This window comes from Xenopus laevis, chromosome 4S (genome assembly GCF_017654675.1).
Source record: "Xenopus laevis strain J_2021 chromosome 4S, Xenopus_laevis_v10.1, whole genome shotgun sequence".
NCBI classification, from domain to species: domain Eukaryota; kingdom Metazoa; phylum Chordata; class Amphibia; order Anura; family Pipidae; genus Xenopus; species Xenopus laevis.
Window position 1 is genome coordinate 23580644 of NC_054378.1, and position 13468 is coordinate 23594111.

General features: G+C 40.4%; 2 protein-coding genes across 16 annotated transcripts in view; one reads left to right on the forward strand and one right to left on the reverse strand.

The window, feature by feature from the left end:
* Positions 1-13468, forward strand: part of LOC108702811 (phosphatidylinositol glycan anchor biosynthesis class U protein) — a 149474-nt gene that overhangs the window by 43597 nt on the left and 92409 nt on the right. For 11 of the 12 annotated variants that reach the window (XR_005960850.1, XR_005960846.1, XR_005960849.1 and 8 more), the window contains 2 exons: positions 4793-4851; positions 5031-5140. The gene's annotated coding sequence lies outside the window, so the exon portion shown is untranslated. The remainder of the gene's footprint in view (positions 1-4792; positions 4852-5030; positions 5141-13468) is intronic. The other variant, XR_005960845.1, reaches the window with a different exon arrangement.
* The window catches only part of LOC108702812 (1-phosphatidylinositol 4,5-bisphosphate phosphodiesterase gamma-1-like), a 51826-nt gene that overhangs the window by 5477 nt on the left and 32881 nt on the right, over positions 1-13468 (reverse strand). For 2 of the 4 annotated variants that reach the window (XM_041561064.1, XM_041561065.1), the window contains exons 3-9: positions 8854-8901; positions 7146-7230; positions 6665-6748; positions 6568-6590; positions 6356-6425; positions 6028-6129; positions 5820-5938 (exon numbers count right to left, since the gene is read on the reverse strand). In XM_041561064.1, the coding sequence (XP_041416998.1) occupies positions 5820-5938; positions 6028-6129; positions 6356-6425; positions 6568-6590; positions 6665-6748; positions 7146-7205 (458 nt within the window). In that variant the 5' untranslated portion in view covers positions 7206-7230; positions 8854-8901. Of the gene's footprint in view, positions 1-5819; positions 5939-6027; positions 6130-6355; positions 6426-6567; positions 6591-6664; positions 6749-7145; positions 7231-8853; positions 8902-13468 lie in introns of those variants that run through there. The other 2 variants (XM_041561067.1, XM_041561066.1) reach the window with 2 other exon arrangements.

Below are 13468 nucleotides of genomic sequence, written 5' to 3' on the forward strand. Positions count from 1 at the left end.
CCCTCCTCAATACTCATATGTACAACTAATACTACCCTGGAGTTAGTTTAACCCAGTAGGTAGCAGAGTAACTTAACCCCCCCCCCCCACAGGAGGTGACATAGAGAGTGTAAATAGTTACTTTGGTTATTTACCAAATATCACTTGTTCCCCCCTTCCCTACTCGTACCCAGTTACTCTTGAAGTGATACATTTTGGTAGCATGACTCCCTCTAAGGCATTTCACGCACACAACTCATTGAATCTCATTTCAATTTATGCTAACGGACTGAACTCCCCACAAAAGCGGATCCTTCTTTCGGCTGAACTAAAGAGACATAAAACTCAAATTGCCTTTATTCAGGAAACACATTTTAAGAAGGGACACATACCCAGGTGGAACAATCCTTTCTTCCCAGACATTTATACCAGCTCCCCACAGGATACAAAAACGAAAGGAGTGGCAATACTCATTTCTAGGACTCTGAATTTTGCTATTGATGCTACTAAAAGTGATGACAAGGGACGATATGTGTTTATTAAAGGTAGAATTGGACAGTGAACATATACTTACCTAACACAGACCAAGGGAAGGAATTCTCTAGAATAACCCAAAAGTTGGAACAGTTTATGTCAGGAATTCTAGTTTTAGGGGGAGATCTTAATGTGCCATTGGAACCACATTTAGATTGCTCCACAGGGAAATCGAGCTCCCCACCCACAACTAGTACTAAAATTAGAAGACTACTGCACAAATTACAATTGGTTGATGTCTGGCGTACCCAACACACTAAAGACAAAGATTTTACATTCTACTCGGCAAGACATGACATATATACACGTATAGATTACATATTTCTTTCACAACATGCATTGGCAGAAGCTCAAGACTCACAAATTCATGTGCGAACTTTTTCTGACCATTCCGCTATTTCCATGAATATATCCCTTCCGAATTTAAATAAACGCAACAAAACCTGGAGATTTAACGAATCCCTTTTAAAAGATCCAGAGTTGGTCAAAGAATTGGGTGTTAACCTGCAGAACTATTTTAAGGAAAACTCGACACCGGAGACCTCACCGGTCACTTGTTGGGAAGCTCACAAGTGCGTGATCATAGGCACTCTGATAGAAATGGTTGCTAGGAAGAAAAAATCCCACATACAACATATAGAAACTTTGCTGACAAAAATTAAATCCTTAGAATTGCTGCACAAGCAGTCTACTGTACAACAAACTGCGCAGGAGCTTGCTGAGGCTAGGCAGGAACTAAACGTTAGACTTACCACATACGCTAACCGAATACACGTTAATTAAACATAAATTTTACGAACATGGCAACAAATGCGGTCGGCTACTGGCCAACGCCTTGAAACTAAAACTTGGCAAAAATTACATTCCTAAAATAAAAACAGAGACAGGTGAAACTGTATACCTCACTGACAAAATAGCAGCAGAATTCGAGAAATTTTTCACAAAAGTTTACCAGACAGATAACCCCTTGTTGGAAGATGGGGACAGATATAAACGTGTTACCGCACAATTCCTTAATCAACAGAATATCCCTAGACTCTCACAGGCCTCAGCGCAATATTAGATCTAGACATATCGGTAGAAGAGATTATAACGGCAATCTCCTCAACGCCAGCAGGTAAAAGCCCCGGCCCAGATGGATTCCCCGTGTCTTACTATAAAGAATTCCAGCACTTGTTGTCCCCACATTTATGCAGGGCCTTTAATGCGCTACAGACGGGAAGCACACTCTCGCCCCAATCCTTAGAAGCCCAAATTACTCTTCTGTTGAAACCAAACAAAGACCCCACTGACCCAGGTAGTTACAGACCCATTTCCTTGATCAACAACGATATAAAGCTACTGGCCAAAATTATTATGAAACGCATACAGCGTATACTTGAATAGTTGATAGATCCAGAACAGGTGGCTTTGTCCCAAATAGAGAGGCAAGAGACAATACGAACCGGTTAATAAATTTATTGTTTCATGCTCGAACTAGATCTAAGCAAATGCTTCTGCTGTCAACGGACGCAGAAAAAACGTTTGATAGGGTTAAATGGAGGTTCATGTTTGAATGCTTAGAAAAGTATGGATTTGGTCCTAGGTTATGTAAATGGATACACGCTTTATATAATAACCCTACTGCTAAGGTTAAAGTGAACGACTTCCTTTCTAACCCTATTTTCATAAAGAACGGTACCCGCCAAGGTTGCCCTCTCTCCCCTACCCTATTTATACTGACACTGGAGCCACTCTTAATTGCTGTACGCAATAATCCGGATATTTGGGGGCTTGACATTGGCAGCAGACATCATAAAACTGCAGCCTATGCGGATGACCTCTTGTTCTTCGTCACAAACCCTATCATTTCGATACCAAATCTAAACAATCTTCTGTCAGAGTACGGGACTGCCAGCAACTTTAAGATAAACCACAACAAATCCTACGCGCTCAATATCTCTTTACCGGCATGAAGCATACAAGGTCTATCCCAAAATTTTCCATACAAGTGGGCGTCTAACGAAATTACTTATTTGGGCATAAAATTAACAAAGGACTACAATACGTGGGTGGAACTCAACAATACGCATCTCTATAAAAAACTAGAGTTAGACCTGAAGAGATGGAGATCTTCTACATTTTCCTGGTTCGGAAGGATGAACATAGTTAAGATGAATGTGCTCCCAAGAGTATTATACTTATTTCAGGCTCTCCCACTCAAACACCCTAAAAGCTGGATAGACAAATTTCAAGCGGCCATAACCAAATTTGTCTGGCTGGATAAACAACCCAGGCTTAGTAAACGCATTTTAACCAGACCCAAAGTTTTGGGTGGTACTGCGTTACCGAACTTTTGCAAATACTACAAAGCGACCATCCTTAACAGAATATTGGACTGGTCGCATCACTTGGATAATAAGCTGTGGATAGAGGTGGAACAGCAGGGAACTTCAACACACCTTTTGCATCTTCCTTGGATCAACAAAATTCATAGAAGGTTACTGACTAAAGCACATCCTTTACTTAATAACACTTTGGAAACCCGGGACAGCCTCAAACAAACGAGTTTCACTGAATATCCATCATCATTATTGCCAATTACGAACAACCCCGACTTCCTACCTGCATTACGCAAGGAACAGTTTAAATCCTGGCTCATCGACGATCCGCTGCAAATCATTAATTTACAAGACAATTGCAAACTGGTGGCTAAGGATAAGTTAGAGCAGCATCGTCCCTTCACACCCCTTATGCACTTACAGTATAACCAAATCAAGAATTTTTATATCAAACAAGGGGATGACTATACCCTTGGCAGGACTCTTACCAAATTTGAAGCTCTTTGCAATGTCAGAGAACCTCCCAAACATACCCTTTCCGGTATATATAAGAACCTTTTGGACCTTGGCAGCTTACTTGATCTACCTTTTATTAAAACATGGAACAGGGACTTAAATCTCAACCTCACAGAAGATGAGGCTTAAGATATAATATGCACACTGATGAGAAGCTCCAGATGCAGCAGGATTCAGGAGCTGAATTATAAAATCTTAACCAAATGGTATCATACACCCTCACGGCTGCATAAAATGTTCCCAAACACGACACGCACTTGCTGGAGGTGTAAGGGGGGAGAGGGCACCTTACTCCATATTTTTTGGGCTTGCCCTTTGATTGTACCGTTCTGGAATTCAGTCCTTCACCTTTGTTCCCATATTGCTAACGGAAGAATCCTTGATGACCCTGCCTATTCACTTTTATTTCATATGTCACCAGAAGATAGATCTCACTTTCACAACTCAGCTCTCCCACATCTACTAAACTCTGCTAAGCTATTGATTCCTCTGTTTTGGAAATCGTCACAAGTGCCTTCACTTAAGGATTGGCTAATGAAAGTAGATGAAATACCTCCGCTTTCACAACAAAACAAGCAACAGCATATACGGCTCAATGGGCCACATGGTTGTTATTTAATGGAGAACAGGTATATAAAGATTGTATGATTTGATTTAATACAAAAGTGTGTGCCGGACATGGGAATGCTTGCTACCGTTGCTAGATTTCTGACACTCACAATGTATCCACCCTCCCCCTACCCTTTACCCTACCTTCACCTTGGTTGGTAACACAGTTCTTCAGCCTTATAACGAGGGCAGCCTTATATGTTATATGTGGCAATGTGATATTGAATCCTTGCAGTTACTATCAGAACTGTCAAAACTGTTGACCTATGAGATCTGTGTAAGATTTAAAATCAATAAAGACATAATTGATAAAGAAGGGGTTGGATGGCTTTTTAGCAAGTGAGGGAATACAGGGTTATGGGAGATAGCTCATAGTACAAGTTGATCCAGGGACTAGTAGCTTCAGATGGGTTTTATTGCCAGTTAGGCAGGTTAAAATAGAGTTAAACGATTGAACTGGATGGACGTGTGTCTTTTTTTCAACCTAACTTTCTATGTTACTATATTTGGGAGTTTTAACTTTGAAAGCAGCAAGTAAATTGCAGGTAAAACTTAGTCCCGGTAGCTGACAGAAATCTTTTAACTTGTCTGATCGACTAAACCACTGATCCATATGGTACGAAAAATGTTGGGAATCATACGAAACTTTAATTTGTACAACTATATCTTTGCGTCTATGGCCAGCTTTAAAATACAGCATAATTCTTTCTTGAATTTACCTTGAATCAGAGTCCACCAACTAACCCCCAAGATGGGACTTGGGAAATGTTGTGAGTTCACTTACAGATCAAAAGGTTCAGCAGGTTCTATATAATATTCTGTCTCTTCCACAGACTGTTCTGCTATGGATTTCCTGCAAGGATTGTATTCAGGTGCAGCACAATGTTACCAGGTATGTCTGATGGGACATGAAATCATGGAGCTTGTGGAATGGGATAAAGACTGTCGATGACTGGGAGTAGGAAAAAGTAATCAGGCATTGAGGGGATGATAAAAAAAATCGGAGAAGATAAACTGAGCAGATGGTGGAAGTGTCTGCTTTTCTCGCATTGTCTAATTGAACCATTCTAGGTACGGCATCATGTTGACACTAGCCACAGATATGCTGCTGTGTCTTACAGCTGTAATTGATGATTCTCTGGAGCAAGATCTGGCGAGCTTACAAGGAAACGCAACACAAGGTAGGACATTCCACCTCACATCCCCAAGCTTTTCATATTGGTTTATCTCAACAACACACCTAAAGCAACTGCCAAGAACTAGACGTGTCTTAGAAATCATGACCAAAATGTAGGCCAGTGTTAATGTACTTTACTCTTTAAAGAAACACAAGTACTCCAAAGAGTTAGGTTGAATGAAAACGTCAAGCTTTCTTCCCAGGCGTTATCTTTAAAATCCAATATGTATTTGTGAGGCTTGGTTCTAGGAATGCTTAGAAGATTCTTATTCTGGATTATAGTCACAGATCAGGTTTAATATTGAACCCTGCACCTTTTAATGGATCTATAGAATTATAATCACAATGTTATAATATATCCGTGTCCTTGTTATGGCGTTATATTTATATATATATATTATTATACACCACAGAAGTGGGGCCTCGTTCCAAAAAGTGTGAATATCACTAATACAAAGAAATATTACACAGGTGGATCTAAGAGGGGACAACAAAAAAAACCCCATATAAAATAAGTAAATATAAATGTCAATAGTGGACATCAACACAGGGTTCCTTGCAAGGAGTAAGTGAGAGTTCATAGAAGAGATTGTGATAGAATAGAAAAAATGAGAAGAAGAAACTTGTTCTAAAAATATGGAGTTGAAATAAACATGAAATAATGAAGGAGGAGAAGCTCTTACGTGTTGTGGGAAGAGGATATCCAGTAATGAGACAAAGGGTTGTCCATATTTTGGGGACACACTGTGTCCAGTTCTAAATCCCACACTGTATTCTCCTTAGAGAACAGGAAAGTGACAAACTGCAGAGGAGAAAACAAAAAGTTTGAGAAACGAGATAAAGGCATTAAGCCATATAACAAGTATATGGTTAAACAGGATGGCACCAAACCTCTTTCAGAGTGAAATATGGCTCTTCGATCTCCCTCAGAGGGTCATGTAAAAAGTGGAACATAAACTCCCGCACTTTGTGCAGATCAGTTGCCCACATATCCTGCAGGAACAGGGGGATAAAAGGTACAGTACCAGATATAAATGTTGGCGGCGAGAAAAAATGAAGAGTTGGAGAGCAATAAAGGAAAAAGTTAAGCAAAAGAAATGTAAGAATATAAAGCTAAAGAGGATAAAGATTACTAGGTACTGTCATTGTCAACAAGGAAAGGAGACAAGTGCAATGAAGGAGGTAAAACACTGAGAATATTTTAGGGAAGAACTCACACCTTTTGATAATCCAGCAGGAACTTTTGAAAGTCTTCTAAGGATATTTTGGTCCTTTCACACTCTCCAAATCTGATGAAAAAAAAAATATTTTTAAGCTCCTATTTCTAACCACACAGTTCTAACCTGCATCCATAACTGGAATTTGCCTTTTACAATATTGGCACAAATCTTACTATAAAACTATACCCAATGAAAAGAAAACTAAACTTACGTCTCTGTGAAGGGAATTGGTATCTGAGAAGAAAACACAGTAAATTAGCCACAGGTTGTGTACTGAAGTTTAGCAGTTGCAAATATGTTACACATACCGTTTTCTGTGCATCATACATAAGAGATCGGTAGAGCATGGCAAACTGGGCATAGTTAATCTCTCGGCTCCTTTGTTCCAGTTCCTGAAGAGTTTACGTTTTCAGAACAGCATAAGGAAAAGAGAATTGAAGGACAAATGAATAAACATTTACATCAACTAAAGTGACGACCTTAAAAGCAGAACAGTTAGAACAAACTGAGAAAGGTTTCAGACTGAATGTGTAGCTGGTTTGTGGAAACACGAGTTTGAATTCACAGAAATCCCACAGAAAAACAATTTGAGAAGAACAGGACTATGTGAAAAGGAATGCTTTTACAGTGAGTATAGGAACACCAAGGGAGAGTGTGCCAAAAAGAGACAAGGGTTTTGGGTTTAAATGAATGCCAGATAAAAGGCAAAGAGTAGATATCCCAGTTAGATCATATAAGGTGCATCCCAGTAAGATCATAATGGGTGATTTGCAAAATTCAGTATGTCACCGTTAGTCGGTCACGCAGGAACCTCATGTTGGGGACCCTGTAATTAACTTGGGACAGCATATTCTTTAAGTCTTTGACAGAAATCCTAAAAGATAAATAACCAGGAGGGAGTAAGCGGTTAGCCCTTCAAAGCACCATATAATATTACAGCAATATTGTAGTGAGCCCTTCCTTTCAATTTCTAGATAAAATATATGGCTCACTTTGTAGAAACCAACACAATGTGACCAAATACACCAAATAAAATGATCATGTAGTGGCAATATTTTTGCAAAAAGGTCTTCCTTTAACTTGAATGTGTTTATATGATTATGAAGGATAACAAAGTTATGTTCAAAGGATATCGTCCGTAATACTCTAGCCTGTTACAAGGAGTCACCATAATGTAAGGGTTCATGTACTCCAGTCTCAAAGGGGGGCTTCCCTGATTTCCTAATACGTGCCACCACATGATGAAAATCAACATTTATGAACAAGAAAAAGCAGCAACTTTGGACATTGGATTGGTGGCAATACGCTGTGCCACACAGCTGAGACTAGAATACCAGATTTTGGGGCAAATTCAATAACCTCCGAAAATTCGGCAGCGACGCCTTCGCTCACAGTGAAACACTTCGGCAGGCGTAGATAAGCCAGGACAACGCTACTTCCCTACAATCCGAAGTTGCGTCCAGGGCGCTGAGCGCTGATGAATTTGCGCTAGCGTTACTGCAAGAAGCGAAGTTGCGCTAGTGTTGCCTAATTTGCATACGGCGAGGAGTTAAAGTTCAATGGACGTATTTGTTGCAGCAAATACATTACACTACGCAAGCCCGGGAAACCTTAATAAAAAAAAAAATTGCCCTACACATGAGCCCAGTGTATAGTTTATGTGCCATATGTTAGGAAATGTAGGGGGGAAGCAGGGTACCTCCCAAAAAATGACTCTCTTTTGCAGCCTATCACCCTGAAAAAGGAAAAGACGCTAGCATATTTTTGGGATTTATAAAAATATTCAACAATTTTTGGAGGAACTCCTATCTACTCTATTGCACTTTGCCTGGTCTAAGTTGGCGAAGGCAAGTCTGGCACAAGAGGTAACGTTCAGTAAAATCCGCATCTTAGTGAATTTGTTTAGTTATGTCCATTCGCCAGAGCGCAAATTCGCCTGGCGTTAGGGAGCGAAGTACCGCTAGAGTCTATCTCCTTCGCTAGCGAAGTTACGCCAAGCACCGAAATGATGTCACGCTGGCGAATTCTCACTAGCGTTAGCCACTTCATCCTTTAGTAAATTTGCCCCTTTGTGTCTAAGAGATTTCCCATGATCTCATCTTTATTTTTTAGCATTGGCTCACATAAAACCTACACCACTTATTACTATAAATTATATTTGTCTAAATGCTGTGAGGGTGAGCCCAAGAGATCCAGTTTGACGCTTTGTGGGGAAAGCACTTTCTGTGTGCTGATCTTTAAGGACACCTGTACAACCACAAACAACTTAAATTAGTACAATTTATCACAGTGGGGCTCATTTATTAACACTGGGCACATTTGCCCATGGGAAGTTACCTATAGCAACCAATCAGTGATTAGCTTTTTAAAGCCAGCTGCAAGTAGAACAATGAATGCAACAATCTGATTGGTTGCCATGGGTTATTGCCCATTGGCAAATTTGCCCAGTGTTGATAAATGACCCCACTGTGTTAAAATAAGTGTCAATCCATCTTACTTGTCTTCCCTGTTCCGGTCCAATGTGTAGAACTGCTTCCGGAGCCACCTGGAAGGATAAAATAGGGAGGGAGTGACTTTTAAAGGCCACATTATCAAGCCAGTCTTAAATGTAAAGTCAATAACGGGGCACACTGTTTTCTTGTACGGAAGTTCTCATTAATCTCAGACAACGATGACTGAAAAGTAACAGGCTGCTATCTCTAAAATGAAACATATTGGAAATTGTTGGTCTTTGGAACAGATGCAGTATAGAGGGTGTTTAAGCCTTATAGAGGGTGTTTAAGCCTTATAGAGGGTATTTAGGCCTTATAGAGGGGTTGTATGTGTTATAGAGGGTGTTTACGCCTTATAGAGGGTGTTTAGACCTTATAGAGGGTGCTTAGGCATTATAGATGGTGTGTATGTGTTATAGAGTGGTGTATGTGTTATAGAGTGGTGTATGTGTTATAGAGGGTGTTAAGGCATTATAGAGGGCGTTTAAGCCTTATAGAGAGTGTGTATGTGTAATAGATGGTGTTTAGGCCTTATAGAGAGTGTTTAGGCCTTATAGAGCGCGTGTGTGTGTTAAAGAGGGTGTGTGTTATAGAGGGTGTTTAGGCCTTATAGAGGGTTTTTTGTCCTTATAGAGGGTGTGTATATGTAATAGAGGGTGTGTATGTGGTATGTGTTATTGAGGGTGTGTATTTGTTATAGAGGGTGTTTAGGCCTTATAGAGGGTGTGTATGTGTTATAGAGGGTGTATATGTTATAGAGGGTGTATATGTTATAGAGGGTGTTTATGTATTATAGAGGGTGTGTATGTGTTATAGAGGGTGTTTTGTCCTTATAGAGGGTGTGTATGTGTTATAGAGGGTATGTATGTGTTATAGATGGTGTGTATGTGTTATTGAGGGTGTGTATTTGTTATAGAGGGTGTTTAGACCTTATAGAGGGTGTGTATGTGTTATAGAGGGTATGTATATGTTATAGAGGGTGTGTATGTGTTATAGAGGGTGTTTTGTCCTTATAGAGGGTGTGTATGTGTTAAAGAGGGTGTGCATGTGTTATAGAGGGTGTTTAAGCCTTATAGAGAGTGTGTATGTGTTATAGAGGGTGTTTAAGCCTTATAGAGGGTGTGTATGTGTTATAGAGGGTGTGTATGTGTTATAGAGGGTGTTTTGTCCTTATAGAGGGTGTGTATGTGTTATAGAGGGTGTGCATGTGTTATAGAGGGTGTTTAAGCCTTATAGAGAGTGTGTATGTGTTATAGAGGGTGTTTAAGCCTTATAGAGGGTGTGTATGTGTTATAGAGGGCGTTTAGGCCTTATGTAGGGTGTGTATGTGTTATTGAGAGTGTTTAGGCCTTATAGAGGGTGTGTATGTGTTATAGAGGGTGTCTAGGCCTTATAGACGGTGTTAAGGCCTTAAAGAGGGGGTGTATGTGGTATAGAAGGTGTGTATGAGAAGGTTTTGGATGAATTTGCTATAGTATGGAGGCACCCATAAACAGAGAAAGTGATGCTAGTAATGGAGTACAGGTATGGGATCCGTTATGCGGAAATTTGTTATCCAGAAAGTTCTAAATTACGGAAAGGCCATCTCCCATGGTCTCCATTATAATCAAATTATCCAAATCTTTAAAAATAATTTCCGTTTTCTCTGTACTAATAAAACAGTACCTTGTACTTGATCCCAACGAAGATATAATTAATCCTTATTGGAAGGAAAACCAGTCTATTTGGTTTATTTAATGTTTACACAACTTTCTAGTAGACTTATGGTATGAGGGTGTAGAGGGTGTTTAGGCCTTATAGAGGGTGTTTAGGCCTTATACAGGATGTGTATGTGTTATAGAGGGTGCGTATGTGTTATAGAGGGTGTTTAAGCCTTATAGAGGGTGTTTAGGCCTTATAGAGGGTGGGTAGGCCTTATAGAGCCTGGGTGTGTGTTATAGAGGGGCTGTGTGTTATAGAGGGTGTGTATGTGTTATAGAGGGTGTTTAGGCCTTATAGAGGGTGTGTATGTGTTATAGAGGGTGTGTATGTTTTATAGAGGGTGTTTTGTCCTTATAGAGGGTGTGTATGTGTTATAGAGGGTGTGTATGTGTTATAGAGGGCGTTTAGGCCTTATGTAGGGTGTGTATGTGTTATAGAGAGTGTTTAGGCCTTATAGAGGGTGTGTATGTGTTATAGAGGGTGTTTAAGCCGTATAGAGGGTGTTTATGCCTTATAGAGGGTGTTTAGGCCTTATAGAGGGTGGGTAGCCTTGTAGAGGATGTGTGTGTGTTATAGAGGGTCTGTATTTGTTATACAGGGTGTGTGTGTTATAGAGGGTGTGTATGTGTTATAGAGGGTGTTTAGGCCTTATAGAGGGTGTGTATGTGTTATAGAGGGTGTGTATGTGTTATAGAGGGCGTTTAGGCCTTATGTAGGGTGTGTATGTGTTATAGAGAGTGTTTAGGCCTTATAGAAGGTGTGTATGAGAAGGTTTTGGATGAATTTGCTGTAGTATGGAGGTACCCACAAACAGAGAAAGTGATGCTAGTAATGGAGTACAGGTATGGGATCAGTTATCCGAAAATCTGTAATCCAGAAAGTTCCAAATTACGGAAAGGCCATCTCCCATGGACTCCATTATAATCAAGTTATCCAAATCTTTATAAATAATGTAGGGGCCCCATACGGGTTAATCTGCCCTGCAGCTTTAAGGCCCCCACCTTTTTCTTAGAGTGATCTGCCAGGAGAGGTGTGACAGCTTCCTGCTACACTGCACTATAGTGTGTGTAAGGAGTGGCCTCTTCCTCTTTCGCCTCTGGATGCTGATCCAGCTGGGTGTGCTCAGAGGGGCTGGGTACAGAAGGCCCAGAAGAAGTCATGTGTCCAAGTCGGGGAGCAGGAAACCCCGTGAATGAGGAATAGATATACTAGGGCAGACTTGTCATAGTCTCTCTAGGAGAGAAAGGCAGAGAGGTTAGAGAGAAAGAGCAGCTGAAGCTCCAACATAGGAGTGATAGATTGGAGGTATCTCTCCCAGGCCATATTGCCTGCTGTATAGGGATCCCAGTGGAGAGGGAATCAGGAGAGAGTGATTGCCCTGAGGTTGATCCAGAGACACTACGGGAATATGTCGCAGAGGTGGGAGACCTGCCAAGTCTGTCCCCAGGGAGTGTCAGTCTGTGTAAACTGCATGATGTGTGTCTGCGCACCTTCCTCTGATTCACTGTGATGTGACTACTTAACCTGTGCTTAAGCCTTATACAGGGTGTTTAGGCCTTATACAGGGGGTGTATGTGTTATAGAGGGTGTTTAGGCCTTATAGAGGGTGTGTATGTGTTATAGAGGGTGTATATATTATAGAGGGTGTGTACGTGTTATAGAGGGTGTTTAGGCCTTATAGAGAGTGTGTATGTGTTATAGAGGGTGTTTTGTCCTTATAGAGGGTGTGTATGTGGTATGGATGGTGTTTATGTGTTATAGAGGGTGTTTTGTCCTTATACAGGGTGTGTATGTATTATAGAGGGTGTTTAGGCCTTATGTAGGGTGTGTATGTGTTATAGAGGGTGTTTAGGCCTTATAGAGGGTGTTTAGGCCTTATAGAGGGGGTGTATGTGTTATAGAAGGTGTGTGTGAGAAGGTTTTGGATGAATTTGCTATAGTATGGAGGCACCCACAAACAGAGAAAGTGATGCTAGTAATGGAGTACAGGTATGGGATCAGTTATCCGGAAATTTGTTATCCAGAAAGTTCCAAATTACGGAAAGGCCATCTCCCATGGACACCATTATAATCAAATTATCCAAATCTTTATAAATAATTTCCGTTTTCTTTGTACTAATAAAACAGTACCTTGTACTTGATCCCAACGAAGATATAATTAATCCTTATTGGAAGGAAAACCAGTCTATTTGGTTTATTTAATGTTTACACAACTTTCTAGTAGACTTAAGGTATGAGGGTGTAGAGGGTGTTTAGGCCTTATACAGGGTGTTTAGTAGCCTTATACAGGGTGTGTGTGTGTGTTATAGAGGGTGTGTGTTATAGAGGGTGTGTGTTATATAGAGGGCGTGTGTGTGTGTTATATAGGGCGTTTAGGTCTTATAGAGGGTGTGTATGTGTTATAGAGGGTGTTTAGGCCTTGCAGAGGGTGTGTATTTGTTATAGAGGGGGTGTATGTTATAGCGGGTGTTTAGGCCTTATAGAGGGGGTGTACTGTATATGGTATAGAAGGTATGTATGACAAAGTTTTGGATGAATTTGCTGTAGCATGGAGGCATCCACAAACAGAGAAAGTGATGCTAGTAATGGAGTACAGGTATGGGATCCGTTATCCGGAAATTTGTTATCCAGAAAGTTCCAAATTACGGAAAGGCCATCTCCCATGGACTCCATTATAATCAAATTATCCAAATCTTTATAAATAATTTCAGTTTTCTCTGTACTAATAAAACAGTACTTTGTACTTGATCCCAACGACGATATAATTAATCCTTATTGGAAGGAAAACCAGTCTATTTGGTTTATTTAATGTTTACACAACTTTCTAGTAGACTTAAGGTATGAGGGTGTAGAGGGTGTTTAGGCCTTATAGAGGGTGTTTAGGCCTTATAGAGGGTGTGTATGTGTTAAAGAGGGTGT